The following is a 20,489-nucleotide window of genomic DNA, read 5'->3' as shown; positions in this document are numbered from 1 at the left end:
GCATGTAATTTAAACAAAAATCTTCCTCAATGAGTCTTTATTTCTAATCTTTAATGATAAAAATAACCAACAGATCACTGAAGAGTTGTATATGCACCTTTGTATGAAGGTGTGCAAGCTTGCTGACCCTCAACTGAACGAATTTTTGTACACACCTGTCTCTGGAGGTGAGAGAGCTTGCTGCGACTGAACAGTATCCCCACCATGTGTTCCTTTAGGTCGTGGTCCCCGTCAAGGCTGTCTAATCCCGCTCCCTCCACAAACTTCATCTTCCCTGCCACCCCGTCCGGCGTGATCAGCTTTCCGAACACCTGGTCAAACAAATAACTCACTAGTAAGGGATTTCTTACTCACTGCAGTGAAACACGCAAATAACAAAGTACCAAGGATGGGCAATTTTTTTTCTATATAAGTGTATTTCGTTATATTCGTCAAGTTTACAATGTGTAATTAAGTCATGTAGAATGAAAATCACTTCGCTGTAGGTGTCAATTCATTATAATAGTGTTTGCTATAACTGTGTTTAACTGTATTCTATAATGGTAGGGTGGTCTTCAAATGATAACATACCTGTGAGGTAAGCATTCTGAAGACCCTGAGGGTCTCTGATTCACAGTTCTCCTGCTGCATATCCACCGCAGACTTTTTGACTGGGACACAGATCTCTTGGCCCTCCATCTCCCCCAGGATCTTGATCTGCCTGACCCTAAGGCTGTGGTCTGGCCCCTTCATCTCCAGCTGTATGACGCGAATGTGTGGGTGAGAAAATTGACAGGACAACCACCCCACGTAACGAGCCTCCACATCCACCTGTAATGTGGATCACACAGACTGAAGTTCAGGCTGGTTAACTAATACAACCAATAACACCACCAATAAACTCAAACAATCAAATCTATAACCATTTACTTACTTAAAACACAATAGACCTCTGAAATATCATTAACTAGTACACGTATATCAAACACTTAATTTGATATCATCTACATGAACATGTACTTGGTATTAAACTGACCTGATGAACTTTTGTTAACTCATCTTGTGATGGTCCAACCGAAAAGCTAACACTTCCTACTTTGCTCTGTGAATAAAAAGTACATTAATAAAATAACAGGAATACTAATATATGATGATAAAATAAAAGCAAGGTTCACAAAATTTAGTGGGAACTAACATGTCACTAACATTACAGCCATTGCCTCAACTTTTCATGGACACTCTCTTTGACTTTGTCCTTTTTGATGAAGAGAACAAATCTGAACTAGACCTATTTTTGTCTCCAACAAAAAGGAAGGGCTTTTCGACAGCCCTTAAAACCCCTTAAATTTATCATATTTTCTCTCAGAATCTGTATATTCAAAATGAGGAAAATATCATGAGCATATACCCACACGTTAACATTTAAGAAATTAAATGCCCAAAGAAAGACAACTTCAGAATTTTTTATCCAACTATATCATTTGTTTCCTGAAATAAAAGTTCTAAAAATTCTTATATAAGAAAGTACGCATTTAAGATTCAAGAGTTTTGGTATGCCAAAAGCTCTAATGCTAATCATTCATTGAGCAAAGCGAGATAACTCTTGAATTTTAATTTTTTTAAAATGTGATAAAGTTATCATTTTCAGGCCCTTAAAACCCCTATAAGGAGTCAAAATTGGCCCTTTGGACCATAATTTTTAAATTGAACTCCTTATTTTAAACTAATAACTGAAAAGAGTTTGAAAATTGGGTGAATAATAAAAAAGTTATAGCTAAAGGGCTGTTTTTAATATTGACCCCTTCAGGTCCCTTATTTTTCGGAATTTTTTTCCTCAGACCTTTTCCAGTCTGCGCATTAGGTCCCTCATTACAAGTACAAAATATAAAAATATTTGCTTAAAAACTGTTCGAGAAAACGTTACATGCGTGAATTCAATTTAACATAGAAACTCCCATAGACAATTTTCATCGGCTCATAAAACCGGAAGTACTCTATACCATCCAATGAAACTTTGAATATATCTTAATTACGTCTATTTAAACAATATCTATCCTAATCATTTATTGAGCAAAGCAAGATAACTCTTGAAATTGAATTCTGATAAAGTTATCAGTTTCAGACCCTTTAAACCCTTATAAGGAGTCTAAAAGTGCCCCCTCGGATCATATTTTTTATATTGTACTCTTTATTCTGAACTATAAACCGAAAAGATTTTGAAAATCGGATAAACAATGAAAAAGTTACAGCAAAAGGACCGATTTTAATATTGACCCCTTTAGATCCCTTATTTTTTAGAATTGTTTTTCCAGGACCTTTTCCGGTCTGCGCATAAGGTCCCTTATTGCTAATACAAAATATAAAAATATTTGCTTGAAAACTGTTTGAGAAAACGTGACATGCGTGAATTTAATTTAACATAGAAACTCCCATAGACAATTTTCATCGGCTCATAAAACCGGAAGTACTCAATACTATTCAATGAAACTTGGAATATATCTTAATTACATCTATTTGAACAATATATATCCGTCTTAGACCATTCCTAAGCTTTTCTGAATTTTTTATTTTTTCATCCCCCCTTTTCTCAAGTTTGAGGCCTAAAATCTCAAAACTGATAAGAGATAGAAACTCGCCGCCGCTTTACTTTTTAAACAACTCGACATGGTTGATCTAACTGTAAAATTACAACGAATTTCCTTTAAAAATAAAAACAATATATTGATTTATTTAATATCTACTATTTTGCTTGTGTGAACCAGAAGTACCGGAACCGGAAGTCTAAAACCTTACATACTGGTGACATTTAAAAATGCTATAAGACTATTGTATAGTTATTTCACAAATCCTTTCTGTTTCAAAAAATCGCTGACGGAAATTCTGTCGAGAAAAAGAATAATAATAATAATAACTAGACCTATTTTTGTCTCCAACAAAAAGGAAGGGCTTTTCGACAGCCCTTAAAACCCCTTAATTAAATTGATCGTATTTTCTCTCATAGAATCTGTATATTAAAAATTAGGAAAATATCATGAGCATATACCCACACGTTAACATTTAAGAAATTAAATGCCCAAAGAAAGACAACTTCAGAATTTTTTATCCAACTATATCGTTTGATTCCTGAAATAAAAGTTCTAAAAATTGATATATAAAAAAGTACTCATTTCAGATTCAAGAGATTTGGTATGCCAAAAGCTCTAATGCTAATCATTCATTGAGCAAAGCGAGATAACTCTTGATTTTTTTTTTTTTAAATGTGATAAAGTTATCATTTTCAGGCCCTTTAAACCCCTATAAGGAGTCAAAAGGTGGCCCTTTGGACCATGATTTTAAGTTGTATTCTTTATTCTAAACTAATAACTGAAAAGAGTTTGAAAATTGGAGGAGTAATACAAAAGTTATAGCTAAAGGACTGTTTTAAATACTGACCCCTTCAGGTCCCTTATTTTTCGAAATTTTTTTCCTCAGACCTTTTCCGGTCTGCGCATTTAGTCCCTCATTACAAGTACAAAATATAAAAATATTTGCTTAAAAACTGTTTGAGAAAACGTTACATGCGTGAATTCAATTTAACATAGAAACTCCCATAGACAATTTTCATCGGCTCATTAAACCGGAAGTACTCGATACCATCCAATTAAACTTTGAATATATCTTAATTACGTCTATTTAAGCAATATCTATCCTCATCATTTATTGAGCAAAGCGAGATAACTCTTGAAATTGAATTGTGATAAAGTTATCATTTTCAAACCCTTAAAACCCCTATAAGGAGTCAAAAAGTGCCCCCTCGGACCATAATTTTTAAATTTTACTCTTTATTCTGAACTATAAACCGAAAAGATTTTGAAAATCGGATAAACAATCAAAAAGTTACACAAAAAGGACCGTTTTTAATGTTGACCCCTTCAGATCCCTTATTTTTTAGAATTTTTTTCCCAGGACCTTTTCAGGTCTGCGCATTAGGTCCCTTATGACAAATACAAAATATAAAAATATTTGCTTAAAAACTGTTTGAGAAAACGTTACATGCGTGAATTCAATTTAGCATAGAAACTCCCTTAGACAATTTTCATCGGCTCATAAAACCGGAAGTACTCAATACTATTCAATGAAACTTGGAATATATCTTAATTACATCTATTTAAACAATATCTATCCGTCTTAGACCATTCCTAAGCTTTTCTGAGTTTTTTATTTTTTCATCCCCCCTTTTCTCAAGTTTGAGGCCTAAAATCTCAAAACTGATAAGAGATAGAAACTCGCCGCCGCTTTACTTTTTAAACAACTCGACATGGTTGATCTAACTGTAAAATTACAACGAATTTCCTTTACAAATAAAAACAATATATTGATTCATTTAATTTCTACTATTTTGCTTGTGTAAACCGGAAGTACCGGAAGCGGAAGTCCAAAACCTTACATACTGGTGACATTTAAAAATGCTATAAGACTATTGTATAGTTATTTCTGAAATCCTTTCCGTTTTCAAAAAATCGCCGACGGAAATTCTGTCGAGAAAAAGAATAATAATAATAATAATAAAACATCAGAATAACAATAGGTCTTTTCGACCGAAAGTCGAAAAGCCCTAATAATAATAATAAAACATCAGAATAACAATAGGTCTTTTCGACCGAAAGTCGAAAAGCCCTAATTAAGATAAAGTGAATTGACTGACCCCCAAGTCCCTGGCATTGTCGATATGGACATAGAGTATCCTGGCAGAAGCTTTGACATGGCATTTAATGGTCAGAAACTTGGATCTATTTCTGTCCTCATCCCCACTCTCCCAGAACGTCTCTGTAGAATTGTCCGTCAGACTCGCTATCATGGCCTGGCGGCTCGAGACAGAAATATCGGAGGATGGGGTGAGATCTTTCAGCTGAGATAACTTGACAGACGACTGCAACAAAAAAAATATAGCAGGGTAAAATACCCAGCATCTACAGTAAATTGTAAACAATTATAATCTATTCGAAATATCATTTAAATTGATTAAAAAAAAAAAGAAATAGACTATTTGATATTTAAACTAAAAACTGCACTTTTTTTCCTTTATGAGGTAAAATTAGTTGTAGAAAACCCATTTTGGCAAGCACTTACAAAAACATATATTCTGGTGAGCACTTACAAAAAATTCTACAGTATATAAATGAGGGTGAAGCCAATGTCTTCTCACCTGGGAATGTTCAGTGCCATTCTCTTCTCTCTCTTCCTCTGACTTACTGAGGATTCGACTGATGTTACTGAACACATGACACTCATGTAGGAACTGGTGATCTGACGACTGGAACTTCAAACACCAGCAACGAACTGCCATTTGCTAGAGACAAAAAATCATTTCATTAAACTACATGTATAATAGAGTTGATATGCCTAAATGTTTTTGGTTAAAACTTGTGAGGTTTTGGATGTATAAACATCAGCGATTTTCTGAAATTCAAATTAATCTACCTGTAAAGCAGAGCCCCATGGCAGAAACATCATGGCGTCTGCTATGGTCTGCAGAAGAGTGTGAAACACCTCAGGGAGGGGGTCCACAGCAGAGCCGGCGATGGTGATGTCAGAGAGGGGGTGGTCACACAGTGGAACGTCCTATTGGAAAAACCATTGGAGTCAGCAAAAATTACGTTTGTACAATAAATAAAATTCTTCTCGAATTCTAAGGCATTATTAAAATAAGGAGCACTACTCTATCATTATACATAGAAATTCCTAAATGATAAATCACTAGACTAGTCATGGTTTACTCCTGCATGCTTGGGGACCTATTTTGTTAAATAGTTATCGTAATTGTCAGCAAGCCCTCTCTGTACCTCATGGTCCTTTTTGGGGGCCTCCTTCTTCTTCTTCTCCTTGTCTTTGTCCTCCTCCTCCTCTTCCTGCTCCTCTTCTTCTCCTCCAGAGGGCATCAGTGAGGACACAAAGAACCACAGCAGGTCGTGGAGACACACAGTCTGAGTGATGCTCCTCAACAGCCAGTTCAAAGCCTAGCAAATATCAAATCAAGTCATAACTAAAGCTATATAGGATATATAATGGGCAAATCAATTCAAGCCATACAGGATAATATAGGCATAATCTGTACATACATTTTGCTAGAAAAGTAAAACTAGTCTTACCAGTAAAGTAATTAGAACATATATTTAAGCCAAATTAAAGATTAGAAATAAGATTAAAAGAGTTAAAAACAGAAGAATATGACTGAATTATATATAAATTATTAGTACCCAGTATTCATAATATTTGGTACATATCATGATAGCACACTGACCTGCATTGCGAACACCCTACAGGCGGCTTTCCTGAGGGCCTGCTTCATGGCAAGCTGTAGACCTTCAAGATCATGCCTCTGTATGATGAAGGACATGACCGGCCGCTGGAGAGCCCGCTCATCGTCCTCAGGACACCGTCTATCCACCGTGTGTAGCAGCTTCTCCATGGCAGCAGACGGGTGCTTCAGCAGAGACATTCCACCATCTACAAAATATCAACAAATAAGGAAATTAATTCACTTTAATAATTATTGGCATCCCTTGATAATTCTGTGAACAGTTCATAAGACATTACAAAACACACACAGAAGGACAAATAAATAATTGTGATGTTAGCATCCCTTGATAATTTTATGAACATTTAATAGGACATTTCTTTGTGGTTACAAGGGGTGGGTAGAGGGGTGCCACCTACCTCCTACCCCTCCACTGTTATTTCTGCGGCGACCAGACACTAGCTTTTTGTCGTTATCTTGGTCTTTGTTGTCCTCTGTCCCGATCTCCGACAGACTCCTTTGGAAGGGACGACTCTTCCCAAACAGCTCATCACTGGAGTCAGGGCTTGTTCCAGCGCTCTTGGGGATCTGTTTGGTTTCATGGTTGGCATTCTCAACATTAAAATCCTGTAAATTCAGTAATTCCATTAAAACACTGATTTACAGATAAACATTACACTGCCTAAAAGTAGTTCATAGCTTGTGAACTTAACATTGTATCAACTTATGCTTGCTGTAAATCAACAACTTTACAAAACAAACACTTACCCTTGGACTAGGTGGTGAGATGTGGGAAGATATATGTGACCTTGAGTCCTGCCCCAGTGACCCTGACCTTGCTAGTGGACTGTGCCTGGGTTCAGTTGGTAGACGGGGTCTGTAGGAAGGGTGGCGCTCCTTGATGCTCATGGAGCCTGATCTAACAAACACCCTCTCATCGGCATCAATGTACACTTCCTCTGCAAAGGCAGAATCTGCATTTTGACCACCTTGTAGCACAAGAAACTGGAAAGGTACGGGTGGGAAAGGATTCAGCTCCATTCCGTACTCCTCACTGACACTGGGCAGTAAAAGATCTGAGTTTCTCTGAGGAATCTTCTTGGACTGTGTGGGAAGAGTCAATCCAGATGCACTGGCAAGATCCAATAGGAACATAGCGTTACTCTTCAGCACAGCATGTGACTCCTGAGTATACAAGACAGCCTGCTGGCGGATTTGTGAAGACTTTTTCTTCTGTTTCTTAGCTTTATCTTTTTCTCTTTGTGAGTGTCTTTTTTCTTTTAAGCACTTCTCTCTACACTTCTCACAGATGAGGTACCAACTGCTTCCTCCTAGTCCCCCCTCCCCACAGTTTCCTGCCCAGCCCCCACAGAAGATCCCACTGCTGTTGTAGCCCTTACCCCCAGCATGTCGCCCACAGCCAGGGTGGGCCTGTCTCATGTGGTAGGTGACGGGATGAGGGAACATGCCCCCACACAACTCACACTGAGTCTCCCCTCTGTCTGGTCCATCTCTTCCTCCCAGCGCACCAATCATCATGTCTCCCATGGCATTTCCCCGCCATATATGTTTTATCTCATCCTTCTTCTTACGACTAACTTTCTTGTCTTTCTCTTTTTCTTTCTCTCTCTTTTCACTCTTTTTGGCCTTGAGCATTACAGCAGGACTAGGATTAACTGCAATAAAATAAAGTTAAACTACATACATATATATGTACAACACACTCAATTCTTACAAATATCTTCTTTGACACAACTTCAAAAATATTGATAGAATACAAGGTAAAAATAAGGATACAAATCTGGCCTAAATACTGTACCTTGTTTTTGATCTATCACTTTTAGAACACCAGAAGACATTTCTTCCCAGAAGTACACAAGATGATGCAGAGTAGGTGGCAGGGGCGAGTCTTTATCAGCCTCAATGCCTTCCTTGAAAGGTCCAACATTACCATCCGACTTGTGCCTCATCACCTTCTTCTGTCGTGCTTCAATGATCTTCCGTCCATCGGACATGGTTCTCTGAATCTCGACCTTCTCTGCCCCTTTGACCTGTTCGTCTTTGTCAGACTTGTCTGATTTATCCGACTTTTCTGAATCACTTCTCACAAATCTTGGTTCCAGCTTGAATCTGACCCTTGACTCATTTATATTGATATTCTCCTTCTTCCTGTTAATATCTTTACTGGAGTCTGTAGCATGCCTGACTCGAACCTTTTCTGGTTTGGCTCTGTTGGCAAACTTAGACATCTCCTTCTGCAGGTCTGGATGAAATTTCAGGAATGAGGCACATGCCATAGCATCATGAACAATTCCCTCATGCCACAAGAAAGCAGCGAATACCGCCCTCAGACATTCTGCTACAGACGGGGACAAGGCCTCTTTGACAGGTTCTTTCTTGTCGTAGATCACAGATGTCGAAGCAGAGCGACTTCGAATTATTGGAATGCTTTCTCTAGAGGATGGTGAATCTGACCTTTTTGACCTTAAAGTTCTTCCTCTGTCTTTCCTCATGGACTTAGGAGACATCCTAAGTAAATTTGGAAAATATAAACACAATTTACAATGCCAGAAAATATATCACATGAATACTTTAAACACAAAAACTAATTACTGGGTATAAAAACAATATCAGGTACATTGAACATTACATGTATTACCTGGACTCTTCTTTGGGAGAGGAGGAACCAATACTAAAGGCTGGGATGGGAGAGCCCCCCGTTCCTGGGGAGGCCCTTGCCCCAGCGTTGACTGGTGAGGATCTGGCGTTAGCACTGAGGGGTGAAGCCCTGGAACCAGCATTGACCGGTGATGCTCTCGACTGACTGCTGAGTAGTGGACTAGATGCTCTTCTTTGTGGACTGAATGAAACAAAAGATGAAAAGTTACTTAAAATGCTTGAAGAACTTATACATTTAAAATAAAGCTTTAAAAAAAAAATAATACTTCACCTAGTACTTCTGACTGGTGATACAGCCCCACCGAAACTATCTCTTCTCGCTGGACTTAAAATACCCTGCCCAGAAGGTGGGACAATCTTGTTAACATCCATCTGTTTATGTTTGATCGACGGAGAAGTGGGTGGGGAGTGGGTGGGTCTGTCGCCGGAGATGTCCTTCTTTAGCGTCATTCTCTTAGAGGTTGCGTTGATGGGGCTGTCAGGGGGCGTGGAAAACAGATCGTCCTTGATGGAGTTGTAGGAAGGGGAGTCAGTCAAGCTGACCGCCCGGGTTTGTCGGGGGCTCAATCTACCCACAGGAGAGCCCGTTCTGGGTGAACCTGTAATTAAACAATAGCTGAATGTTTGTCTTCTTCCTCCCCTTTTGAAAAGATTTACACACATTGCACTCAATTGCATATACATGTACTGGTCTAAGACCAAATCTCACCATGTATTGTTTCTTGCCATTTCACTGTTACATCTTTATATCACATAAATGTATAATTTTATGTGTCAGTAAAGTGACATGCATTTAACAATGCACTGACAAGAAATGGTAATTAGCAAGAACAGGTCTTAGACTTATACTGCTCTAACAACTGATTATCGTTTTAAATCAAACATTTTATTTATGCTGCCGATCATCATTATAAGTAATAAAATCCAGTTAGTTTCATTATAAGATGCTACTAGATATCATGGTCAGTAGGCATTATTTCCCTACCTTGTTTTTCTGTAATGGCTAGGTGAGGACTAGAACTTCGTGACCCTGATTTCTTGGGGGTACCTGGTGGGGAGGGTACAGGGGTCGGTCCATTGCCATTGGCTCTGCTTTCCCCTGAAACCACACACACCGTTCAATAGTAAACTGTATGGAGAACAGGATAATATGGTTCAAACTTGATCAGAATGAAACTGTTTCAATCTCTCTTTGTGAAGAAGTGAACTCACATTACAATACACATACAAATGATGACATGCAAATAATGAGGGAATCTGCTTTTCACAAACAAAATATTTGCTTCCAAATTAAAAAAAATCCTCCAAAAAAAAATCAAACACAAATAAACACTTATACATACATATATATTTTTTTCCTATAAAGTGAATTCTTAGAGAACACACAACTGTTGCGAGTGGGAGATTTTTGTGTAAACAGTTTTTACACTTATATGTCTTTTGATAAATACATGTATCTATATTTGACAGACATTTATACAAATGTACCAGTAATAAACTTCTGTAGTCATATAAAGGAAACAAACAAAACTTTTGGCCTGCAAATGTTTTATCTCGGTTGCATAAAAATCATGAATAAATTCAGATTTACAGCAGCATTGGAAAAACAAGTAAAGCTGCACCATCTCTCAGAATTCTGTAACCATCTTGGCTGTGATGTGAAATTCGACATAAATAAAGAAAACTGATATAAATGATGTCCAAGTATAATGATGACAGACTGACAACTCTAACAGTGAGACAACATCCAACCACTCACCGAACATATAGGCCAGGTAAGACACATCCCGACAGCCACACACTCAAAAGAAACAGCATCAGACAATAATTAGGGGTAGTCAGTGGGGGGGTCTTTGTGGGGGATGAGGGGGCGGCATTAACACATTGTGTGGAGGGTTACAAGGTCATGTGTAAAGGGGAGGGGGTAATTCTTATTTACTAGTGTGCTTCTTGTAAAACACGACTTAACAGTCACACTACATTGTATTTATTGAACAAATTTATTTCAATTGTCTCTTAATTGCTTTTAAAAGTAAGTTTAAGAAAATTGACAATATGCAAGAAATCTTTTATTGGCAGATCTTTCCAAACTTATGCTGGTACTCATGAAATCCAGGAACATGACAAAATGGACCAAGAAAGATTGAAACAGGTGTGAGCTGCCGTATACCTAACACACTTACCTAAAGCTTTGACCAACTCCTTCACAGACACACCCTGTAGTTCCGCAGGGAGGGGGTGGGTCACTTCCCTTCGTGATGACTTGGGGGACCCAGAAGCTGGGGACCTAGTAGTGGAGGCTGGCGATGCTGTCTGGGCAGAAATGTCCATTCTGGAGGGAGACAGAAACCCAGGGGAGGCCGAGAGATTGCCTGGCATGGTGGAGACTTTACTGAGGTCTCTATGCATAGGGGTGCTCTCAAAACTTGATCCAAAGCCCCCGCCAAACTGTGGAATGCTGGGATTTCCAAAACTAGGAATGACTGATCCTTTGAATAAAAGCAGGAATTATTAATTGAGCATCTTTGAAATCCTGACTTGTGATGATATAGTGTTTACTTTTAATATTTCATTTAACCAAATATTATCACTAAAAATAAGCCGTCTTTGATCTTTGAGACAGAAACTAAGTATAAAATGCTTATTTACTTGAAAACAAGGGATTGAAAGAATTCCCGGGTAGACTTGCACTTCTTCCAAATGGCCCTATTAAGAAATGAAACATAGGTAATCATAGATTACTAAGCTCACCGAGACGGAGCATCACCCTTATGAGACATCACCTTCATAAGACCACCTTTATCATTTTATATGAAAATCATACTTTATGATCTTGGATATTCATGGATTCTGTTTTGACAAAATATCGTATATCATCTGATAAATTTTTTTATGATAATCATATGTTCATATGTTAATCAATACAATGATATAAAATTAAACATTGCATCATGTCATATTTATAATATACATCATATAATACAATTAAATACCGTAATAAACAATAATGAGATATGATATTGTAACGTATGATATGACATTGTATTGTGTTATACCTTATTGTATTTGATCACATAATACAATATCATAAAATTAATACAATATAGTATTATATTACAATATCATATTACATAATACATCATAACATTGAAACATAATATTATATTGTATAATATAGTATAATATTGTATTGTTTGACACTGAAACATATTTGATAAATAATATGATATTATATCATAAAATACAATATAATTTGATTCCAACTTTGTATCTTATCAAATGATACAATATAATGTGATAAAGTAAAATATTATAAAATACATTATTATATTATACATATTGTATCATATGACACAATAATATATATTACAATATAATATAATACAATTTCATGTGATATGATAATATATCATATAAACCAATATCATTTCATACAATATCGTATGATACAATATTATATATATTACAATATCATATAATACAATTTCATATGATATAATTCTATATTACAGAAACCAATATCATATTATACAATGTTGTATGATACAATATTATAGAATATACAATATTGAATCATAGGATACAATATAATATTTTGCAATATCTTATGTAATTGTATCATGTGATAAAATAATAAATTAAAAATACAATATAATATTATACAACATTGTATCATAATATACAATACTATACATCTCAATATCATATCATAAAATATAAAAAAAAAAATGATACAATATCATATCGTATCGTATAACTTTTTATAATAAAACATATGATATCATATTGTATCAAATCAAACAATATTGTTTCATATCATACAATACTATATCATAGGAATCATGTTATATCATTTATCAACAAACACATCTATCTATCGAGCAGGTTTGAGTGAGGTAGTAGATTTCTTTAGCATCCTTGATAATGGAGATCAGGCTCTGCATCTGAAGCAACTTCTGCGTTTAATTTATAATAAAGTTAAATCAACTATGCAAGCTATCATCTATAAAACATGTGACCTGTTCTTAAAAACTAAACCTCATCCAGCATCCGAAACCTTTGGCTCAGATTCAGCATTCAAGCCCATCAGGTGCATTGGTATCATAAGAAGCATCATCCATGCAAGTTTGGTGAAGTTAAGACCAGTAATAACTAAGATATCATCATCAGAGGGGATAGCAATTACAAGAGGCCCATGGGCCACATTGCTCACCTGAGGAACAATAGGTATGATAAAATCAGCTTAATGGAGTCATAATACAAACTATCTGGACAATGTACAATAATACATGTTGATCCTGTATAAATAAAATCCATTTTCCCCTGGATATTCTTATGTTTATAATCATTAGTCCCTTTTCTAACAGGACGATTTTATAGTCATATCATATGTTGAGTATTGCAGTTCTCAAAAAGATCCTTAACAATTGTTTATATATGGGATATAAACGTACATAAACTCTGAACCTTCTTGTGAGGCCAAAGAATTGTCCTGGCGCCAAAGTCTTAACAATTATAAAGAATCATCTGGCTGATTAGTTTCTGAGAAGAAGATTTTTAAAGATTTACCATATATATTCCTTTGTTAAACTTTGACCCCCCATTGTGGCCCCACCCTACCCCTGGGGATCATGATTTTCACAACTATGAATTTATACTAACTGAGGATGCTTCCACACAAGTTTCAGATTTTCTGGCTGATTAGTTTCTGAAAGGAAGATTTTTAAAGATCTACTTTATATATTCCTATGTTAAACTTCGACCCCCCATTGTGGCCCCACCCTACCCCCAGGGGGGTCATGATTTTCACAACTTTGAATCTACACTACCTGAGGATGCTTCCACATAAGTTTCAGCTTTACTGGCTGATTAGTTTCTGAGAGGAAGATTTTTAAAGATTTACTCTATATATTCCTATGTAAAACTTCGATCCCCCATTGTGGCCCCACCCTGCCCCCGGGGGTCATGATTTTCACAACTTTGAATCTACACTACCTGAGGATGCTTTCACACAAGTTTCAGCTTTCCTGGCTGATTAGTTTCTGAGAAGAAGATTTTTAAAGATTTACTCTATATATTCCTATGTAAAACTTCGATCCCCCATTGTGGCCCCACCCTACCCCCGGGGATCATGATTTTCACAACTTTGAATCTACACTTCCTGAGGATGCTTCCACACAAGTTTCAGCTTTCCTGGCTGATTAGTTTCTTAGAAAAAGATTTTTAAAGATTTACTCTATATATTCCTATGTAAAACTTCGACCCCCCATTGTGGCCCCAAAGTACCCCCGGGGGTCATGATTTTCACAACTTTGTATGAACACTACCTGAGGATGCTTTCACACAAGTTTCAGCTTTCCTTGCTGATTAGTTTCTGAGGAGAAGATTTTTAAAGATTTACTCTATATATTCCTATGTTAAACTTCGACCCCCCATTGTGGCCCCACCCTACCCTCGGGGGTCATGATTTTCACAAATTAGAATTAACACTACCTGAGGATGCTTCCACACAAGTTTCAGCTTTCCTGGTCTTATGGTTCATGAGAAGAAGATTTTCAAAGATTTACTCTGTATATTCCTATATAAAAATTCGACCCCCCATTGTGGCCCCACCCTACCCCCGGGGGTCATGATTTTCACAAATTAGAATCTACACTACCTGATGATGCTTCCACACAAGTTTCAGCTTTTCTGGTCTTATGGTTCATGAGAAGAAGATTTTTGAAAATTTCTCGAAAATTTTCATTAATGCCTAATTATCTCCCTTTGCAAAAGGGCGTGATCCTTAATTTTCGCAAATTTAAATCCCCTTAGGCTAAGGATGCTTTGTGCCAAGTTTGGTTGAAATTGGCCCAGTGGTTCTTGAGAAGATGTTGAAAATGTGAAAAGTTTACAGACAGACGGACGGACGGTAAGACAGACAGACAGACGGACGACAGACAAAATGTGATCAGAATAGCTCACTTGAGCTTTCAGCTCGGTGAGCTAAAAACCTTAACTTCCTCCAGCATCCGCAACCTATGGCTCAGATTCAGCATCCATGCCTGTCAGGTGCATCTGTATCATAAGACACACCATCCATTCAAGTTTGGTGAAGTTAGGACCTGTAATAACTAAGATATATTTTTTAGCATCCTTGTTAATGGAGATCAAACTCTGCATCTGAAGCTACCTCTGCGATTCATTCATAGTACTATCATCTATTAAACATGTGACCCGTTCCAAAAAACTTAACTTTATCCAGCATCCGAAACCTATGGCTCAGACTCAGCATTCAAGCCTGTCAGATGCATCAGTATCATAAGACGCACCATCCATGGAAGTCTGGTGAAGTAAGGACAAGTAATAACTAAGATATCATCATCAGAGGGCACCTGTTTCAAATACTTTATTTAACCAGCTCTTAAAACCTTAACCTCCTCCAGCATCCAAAACCTATGGCTCAGATTCAGCATTCAAGCCTGTCAGGTGCATCAGTATCATAAGACGCACCATCCATGGAAGTCTGGTGAAGTAAGGACAAGTAATAACTAAGATATAATCATCAGAGGGCACCTGCAACAAAAACTTTAACTAGCTCTAAAAACCTTAACCTCTTCCAGCATCCAAAACCTATGGCTCAGATTCAGCATTCAAGCTTGTCAGGTGCATCAGTATCATAAGACACATCATCCATACAAGTTTGGTGAAGTAAGGACCAGTAGTAATTAAGATATTGCTATCAAAGGGCACCTGCAACAAAAACTTTAACCTGGTCCAACAACCTTAACTTCCTCCAGCATCTAAAATTTAGGACTCAGATTCAGCATCCAAGTCTTTCAAGTCCATAAGTAGGTCCAGATGCATCATCCATGCAAGTTTGGTGAAGATAGGACAAGTAATAGCTTAGATACAGGACCTGCAACAAAAACTTTAACCAGGTCTGGATGCCGACGCCGAGGGTATAGCATAAGCTCCCCTTGACTTCGTCTCGGTGAGCTAAAAATGATTCAAATCTAGTTCTCTTACTTGCTGATATTATATTCAAGGCACACACAAATACAGATGCTGTTATTTCAACCTACCAGAAGGCGGACTGCCAAACACAAATGATGCCTGGGATGAAAAATCAAATCCTTTACTGAAAGCTGGTGGCAGAGAATTGAAGGCAAACGGGTCGCTCTGTTTGCTGGAGGCCACATCCACCAGATCTGACTCATGCTTGAGGTAGACGGTGCTGTCCCGGCCTGACACTAGTACCCAAGCCTCACCCTGTTTGTTCTGACAGTACTGCTCCACAATATCTGGGTCAAGTCTCACCCAACGCCCATCTTCATTCGTCACCTGCCATTATCAAAACACATTTTTACAGTACATGATTACAGAACTTTCTATACACTTAATTTGTTGGTCTTTTTATTCTTTTCACTGTAGGTAAAATATCTTTTTTTTTTACTAATAAATATTAATTTTGCTCACGTCTTCTATAACTGTGATCTTTTCTCCATGAATGAGCATCCCAATAGGAGTGGCTTTAAGATGAGGCCTACATCTGATGTTGTGTCCTGAAGGCCCACATTTCACAACCTGGTACTCTCCTGGTCCTACAAACAAATTTAAATTGAAGGTTTCACTTTTGATTTTTTTTAATTTTCATTTATCACCACGCACGCTTCCATGAGAGAAAATAATTGCAAGGTGTTAACCTCTCTTTGGAGTGACCTCGGGTTTGACCACATCATGGAGGTTTTTCCTGATGGTTTCCTTGATGATCTCCTCCATCAGTGGCTTGGGCTCCTCTACGGGGACCAGCAGGGTTTTCCCCAGGTGTTGGTTGTACTGTAGAGCCCATCCCTCCACGTGCCCCTCCTTGCACCACTCGTTGATGGAGGCCTGACTGAGACGCAGCCATACCCCATCATCATTGTGAATCTGATAGGATCAAAACATTTATTACTTCATTGCAAAATGGTTCTTTATTGCGCAAATTTTTTCCTAGAATACTATATAACAGTGAATACATTTACATGTCTCTGCAAACCAAAGGCTTTAAGTTCACTCCTTAGACTAGAGAGGTACATGTTCCTTATCCCTAATGGTTTAATGGTTTCATGCACACATGTAAGGAAGCTGAATAGACAACAATCTGTGCAAACTATCATCTTCTACTTATTAAATTCACTTCATTAATCACAAATGACCCTTGCATTCTTTTTAATATTTTTTTAATTCCACTAAATGTAATGTTGATATATATCAAACACTCATTAGTTTAAATTTATTCAAATAATATATCAGAAAATGGCCACTACCATCCAGCCTTGTCAAACCACTAACCTCGTCAACAAAGGAAATAATGCCTTCTGGCAGAATAACACCTATGTACTCGCTCTGAAGGGAAGGGTTCACACGAATTCGGAGACCAGCACTGAACTTAGCTGCAAACTTTCTCATCTGAAGTACAGTTTCACAATCATTAAAGATCAGGTAACAAAAAGTTAATTACGCAATTACTTATTAGGAGTGGAGTTGACATTGTACCTTATTGGGTTGGTGGGGTTTTTTCTCGGTCTGAGTGGGGGGAGTCACTCCTTGAGGGGGGTCCTTTACCTCCAACTTGTAAACCTCACCTACACAAACATAAGACGGATTTCAGTAATTTGCAAACTTTATTACAGGTATATTTTACACATACCATGATCATCAATTGGGGATTGACTATAAATTTACTGCATATAAAATTTTTCTAGTCTTGTAATCTGAGAAATAGGATTAAACTGACACATCTAGAATTCCTTTGAATTACTGAACAAAATACATATGAATTTATTATAGAATATACTGAATATACACTGTACCTGTATCAAAATCGTCAATGTTCACATGGATGTTGTAGAGGCCGATGTTACTGGGGGTCCAGTTGGCCACGTACGTCCCGTCACTGTTACACCGCACCAGCATGTTCTCACTGGGGCGGGGCACTGCCGGGGCCGCGAACCTCAGCTCCTCAAATGAGTAGTTCTCATAGGCCTGAAAAACACGTATGGAAAAATAGTTAATACATAGAATACTACAGTTGAACTTTATTATCTCTTGAAACAATATCTTAAATATAACAGAATACCATGGATATATTAATTGTAGTGACCTGGAAGTCCCAACCACTTATTCTATGATTATATTCACTCAATATTTCTAAGTTTTTTTTTCAGTCTCATGGAGTTCAAAATAACAAGGTTCGACTGTACATTCAATGTTGTTCAGTGAATCAATGCAATCTTTATCAAAGACTCTGATTACATAAAATCAGTCCTTGATCACCTCAAACCCATACTGTGTACATACAGTACATTTACTGTGTACATACAGTACATTTACTGTGTACAAACAGTACATTTACTGTGTACAAACAGTACATTTACTGTGTACAAACAGTACATTTACTGTATTCATACATCAGAGTTCCTTTTTTACCTTCATCATGCTGATGGCATGAAAGATGTCCTTCTTTTCTCGGACTGTGGCCTCATAAGGAATATCCTGGGGAGGGGGAGGGTGCCCCCCAAAGATCTTGTCTCCCTCATCAGGTCTACTTAGCCTCCTGAGTCTGCGCTCATCTCCCGAAACACCCTGATCTATGGGTACAGCTTTCACATTGACCTAAATCAAGAATCAAAACTTATCTCAATAAGGAGTGGCTTCAAAAAGTGATCTTATTAACATTAACTTGTGCATGTATTTCAGAAAGACATTCATATATCTTTGCTTCTTGTTAGTAGCTCTAATTCAGTAACAAGTTTTCTTTATCTGTTGCAGCATGAGCACGCTATGATGTACCTTGAGATTGGGGACGTGGACCAGCTGTCCGTACTGGTCCTTGGTCAGGACTGTGATGAGGGCGGGCCAGCCACAGCGCAGGTCTTCCTTACTGTACATCAACTCACACTGACTGGGGTCCAGGTACGAGTCTGGCTGTAACCACCTACAAAGCACACACAGTTTGACATCTAGTTACTTCTACGCACTTAACATATGAAAATATGATTTGGTGTAAAATGCTTTAAAATTTTAATGATAATATGTTATTAAAAAAAAATGACAAATGCTTGATCTTGCCTCAAACCTATTTTAGAATAAAATTTGATTTCAAACTTTTCCATAACAGGTGCATGCCATCGGACCTTACCTGGCCAAGCGACCTCCACTGGTTCCTGGGTTACAGGCCACAAAGTCCTTCAGGAAGGACCTTTCATTGGACTGCCAGCAGAATGGAAGGTTCCCCTCCAGAGCCTGCATGATGGTGGGAGGGTGGGACAGGGCAAAGCCCTTACCCAGCAGCTCAGAATGGGCTCCAAATATCTGAAATCAAATGATAAAAACATCAAAATCAATATCAACATACCGTACACAAAGGGCTCATTATTTTCTACTTGTTTTTCTTTTTTAATGATTTTCATGTTCTACTGAATTCAATCAAATTTAAAGTCATTTCATCCCACTCCTCCCTATCAATTTGACAAAGTCGTACTGACCAGCTGGGAGCCTTCTTCTATGTATTCCATGTCCTCGTCTATTTCTTCAACTGTCACTACAATAAGTTGAAAATTTTAACTAAGCACATCAAAAGAAATAACACTGAAATCATATACATGTAGAACCATGTAAAAAAAGTTTCAACAAACACATTTCTTTCAAAAATGTTACATAAAAAACCCAATAGTTTTCACTCTGTTATTGCAATACAGAAAAAAAAATCCTTGGAAAGGATCAAGGCTTTCACTAAACAATGAACTTTAGGGTATTTTCATCAGAGAATAACTTACCTGGAGGCAGGGCCACATCTTTCTTGATTAAGGAGGCCGCACACATACCTCCAAGGTAAGACAACTCTCTCTCTAGCTGAATAATACTCTGTCAACAAAAACAACAGAGAGGTATGTAATGTAAATACAGCAAGATTTTAATACAGCCAATATTTCAAAGATAGTTAATAAATACTGTTCTAAATTAATAACATTGGAAAAGTCAGAAGATTTATATGAATTTACCTCCTCAGGTGTGAAATTCCATTCATATCCTACAACTACACACTTGAATCCATAGAAACAGGACTTTTCGTCCTTCACATAGTCCGAGGCTGTCTCCAAGGAGAAGACAACTTCATTTCCAGGAATCACAATAGCAGTCTTCGGCCAGTTACTGGAGCCATGGAACTTCTTCCAAATCGGCCAGTAGTTCTGAGTGCTGGTGCTGCCTTCCTCTGAGGGATCAGTGGGGGAGATGTCGGACTCCCCAATATTGGGGATATACAGCTGTAAGGTGTCCTCAACCTGGGCTGTACCACACTGAGGATCAAACTCCAGGACCATCCACTTCACAGTGTCAGGGAAGATTACCTACAAAATCATGTATCTTGTACAGTATCCTCACCAAACACCTTTTTAATGTTACTGCAGTCAGTACACAATCATTAAAATGAAGTATGAAATTTACCTCTTAATAAAGTTTATCTGTCCAACTTCTAATACATTTTACAGAACGTCTAAATATCTTAATAATTTTTAAATGTATAACA

At 37.5% G+C, this 20,489-nt stretch overlaps 1 protein-coding gene across 2 annotated transcripts in view; it reads right to left on the bottom strand.

The window, feature by feature from the left end:
- Positions 1–20,489, bottom strand: part of LOC128191831 (E3 ubiquitin-protein ligase MYCBP2-like) — a 49,547-nt gene that overhangs the window by 5,724 nt on the left and 23,334 nt on the right. For both annotated transcript variants that reach the window (XM_052864144.1, XM_052864145.1), the window contains 28 exons: positions 19,963–20,310; positions 19,738–19,825; positions 19,447–19,502; positions 19,101–19,273; positions 18,752–18,896; positions 18,389–18,574; positions 17,773–17,944; positions 17,456–17,544; positions 17,252–17,368; positions 16,621–16,846; positions 16,394–16,518; positions 16,000–16,258; positions 11,585–11,641; positions 11,119–11,424; positions 9,921–10,034; positions 9,207–9,534; positions 8,916–9,116; positions 8,076–8,785; positions 7,025–7,932; positions 6,676–6,883; positions 6,260–6,465; positions 5,802–5,975; positions 5,440–5,580; positions 5,165–5,308; positions 4,664–4,888; positions 1,016–1,081; positions 571–810; positions 156–311 (listed from right to left, as the gene is read on the bottom strand). In XM_052864144.1, the coding sequence (XP_052720104.1) occupies positions 156–311; positions 571–810; positions 1,016–1,081; positions 4,664–4,888; positions 5,165–5,308; positions 5,440–5,580; positions 5,802–5,975; positions 6,260–6,465; positions 6,676–6,883; positions 7,025–7,932; positions 8,076–8,785; positions 8,916–9,116; positions 9,207–9,534; positions 9,921–10,034; positions 11,119–11,424; positions 11,585–11,641; positions 16,000–16,258; positions 16,394–16,518; positions 16,621–16,846; positions 17,252–17,368; positions 17,456–17,544; positions 17,773–17,944; positions 18,389–18,574; positions 18,752–18,896; positions 19,101–19,273; positions 19,447–19,502; positions 19,738–19,825; positions 19,963–20,310 (6,168 nt within the window). The remainder of the gene's footprint in view (positions 1–155; positions 312–570; positions 811–1,015; positions 1,082–4,663; positions 4,889–5,164; positions 5,309–5,439; positions 5,581–5,801; positions 5,976–6,259; positions 6,466–6,675; positions 6,884–7,024; positions 7,933–8,075; positions 8,786–8,915; positions 9,117–9,206; positions 9,535–9,920; positions 10,035–11,118; positions 11,425–11,584; positions 11,642–15,999; positions 16,259–16,393; positions 16,519–16,620; positions 16,847–17,251; positions 17,369–17,455; positions 17,545–17,772; positions 17,945–18,388; positions 18,575–18,751; positions 18,897–19,100; positions 19,274–19,446; positions 19,503–19,737; positions 19,826–19,962; positions 20,311–20,489) is intronic.

Source organism: Crassostrea angulata, chromosome 7 (assembly GCF_025612915.1).
Source record: "Crassostrea angulata isolate pt1a10 chromosome 7, ASM2561291v2, whole genome shotgun sequence".
Taxonomy (NCBI): Eukaryota; Metazoa; Mollusca; class Bivalvia; order Ostreida; family Ostreidae; genus Magallana; species Magallana angulata.
Note: the sequence above shows the minus strand (reverse complement) of the source record. Positions and strands in the feature narration are given on the sequence as shown.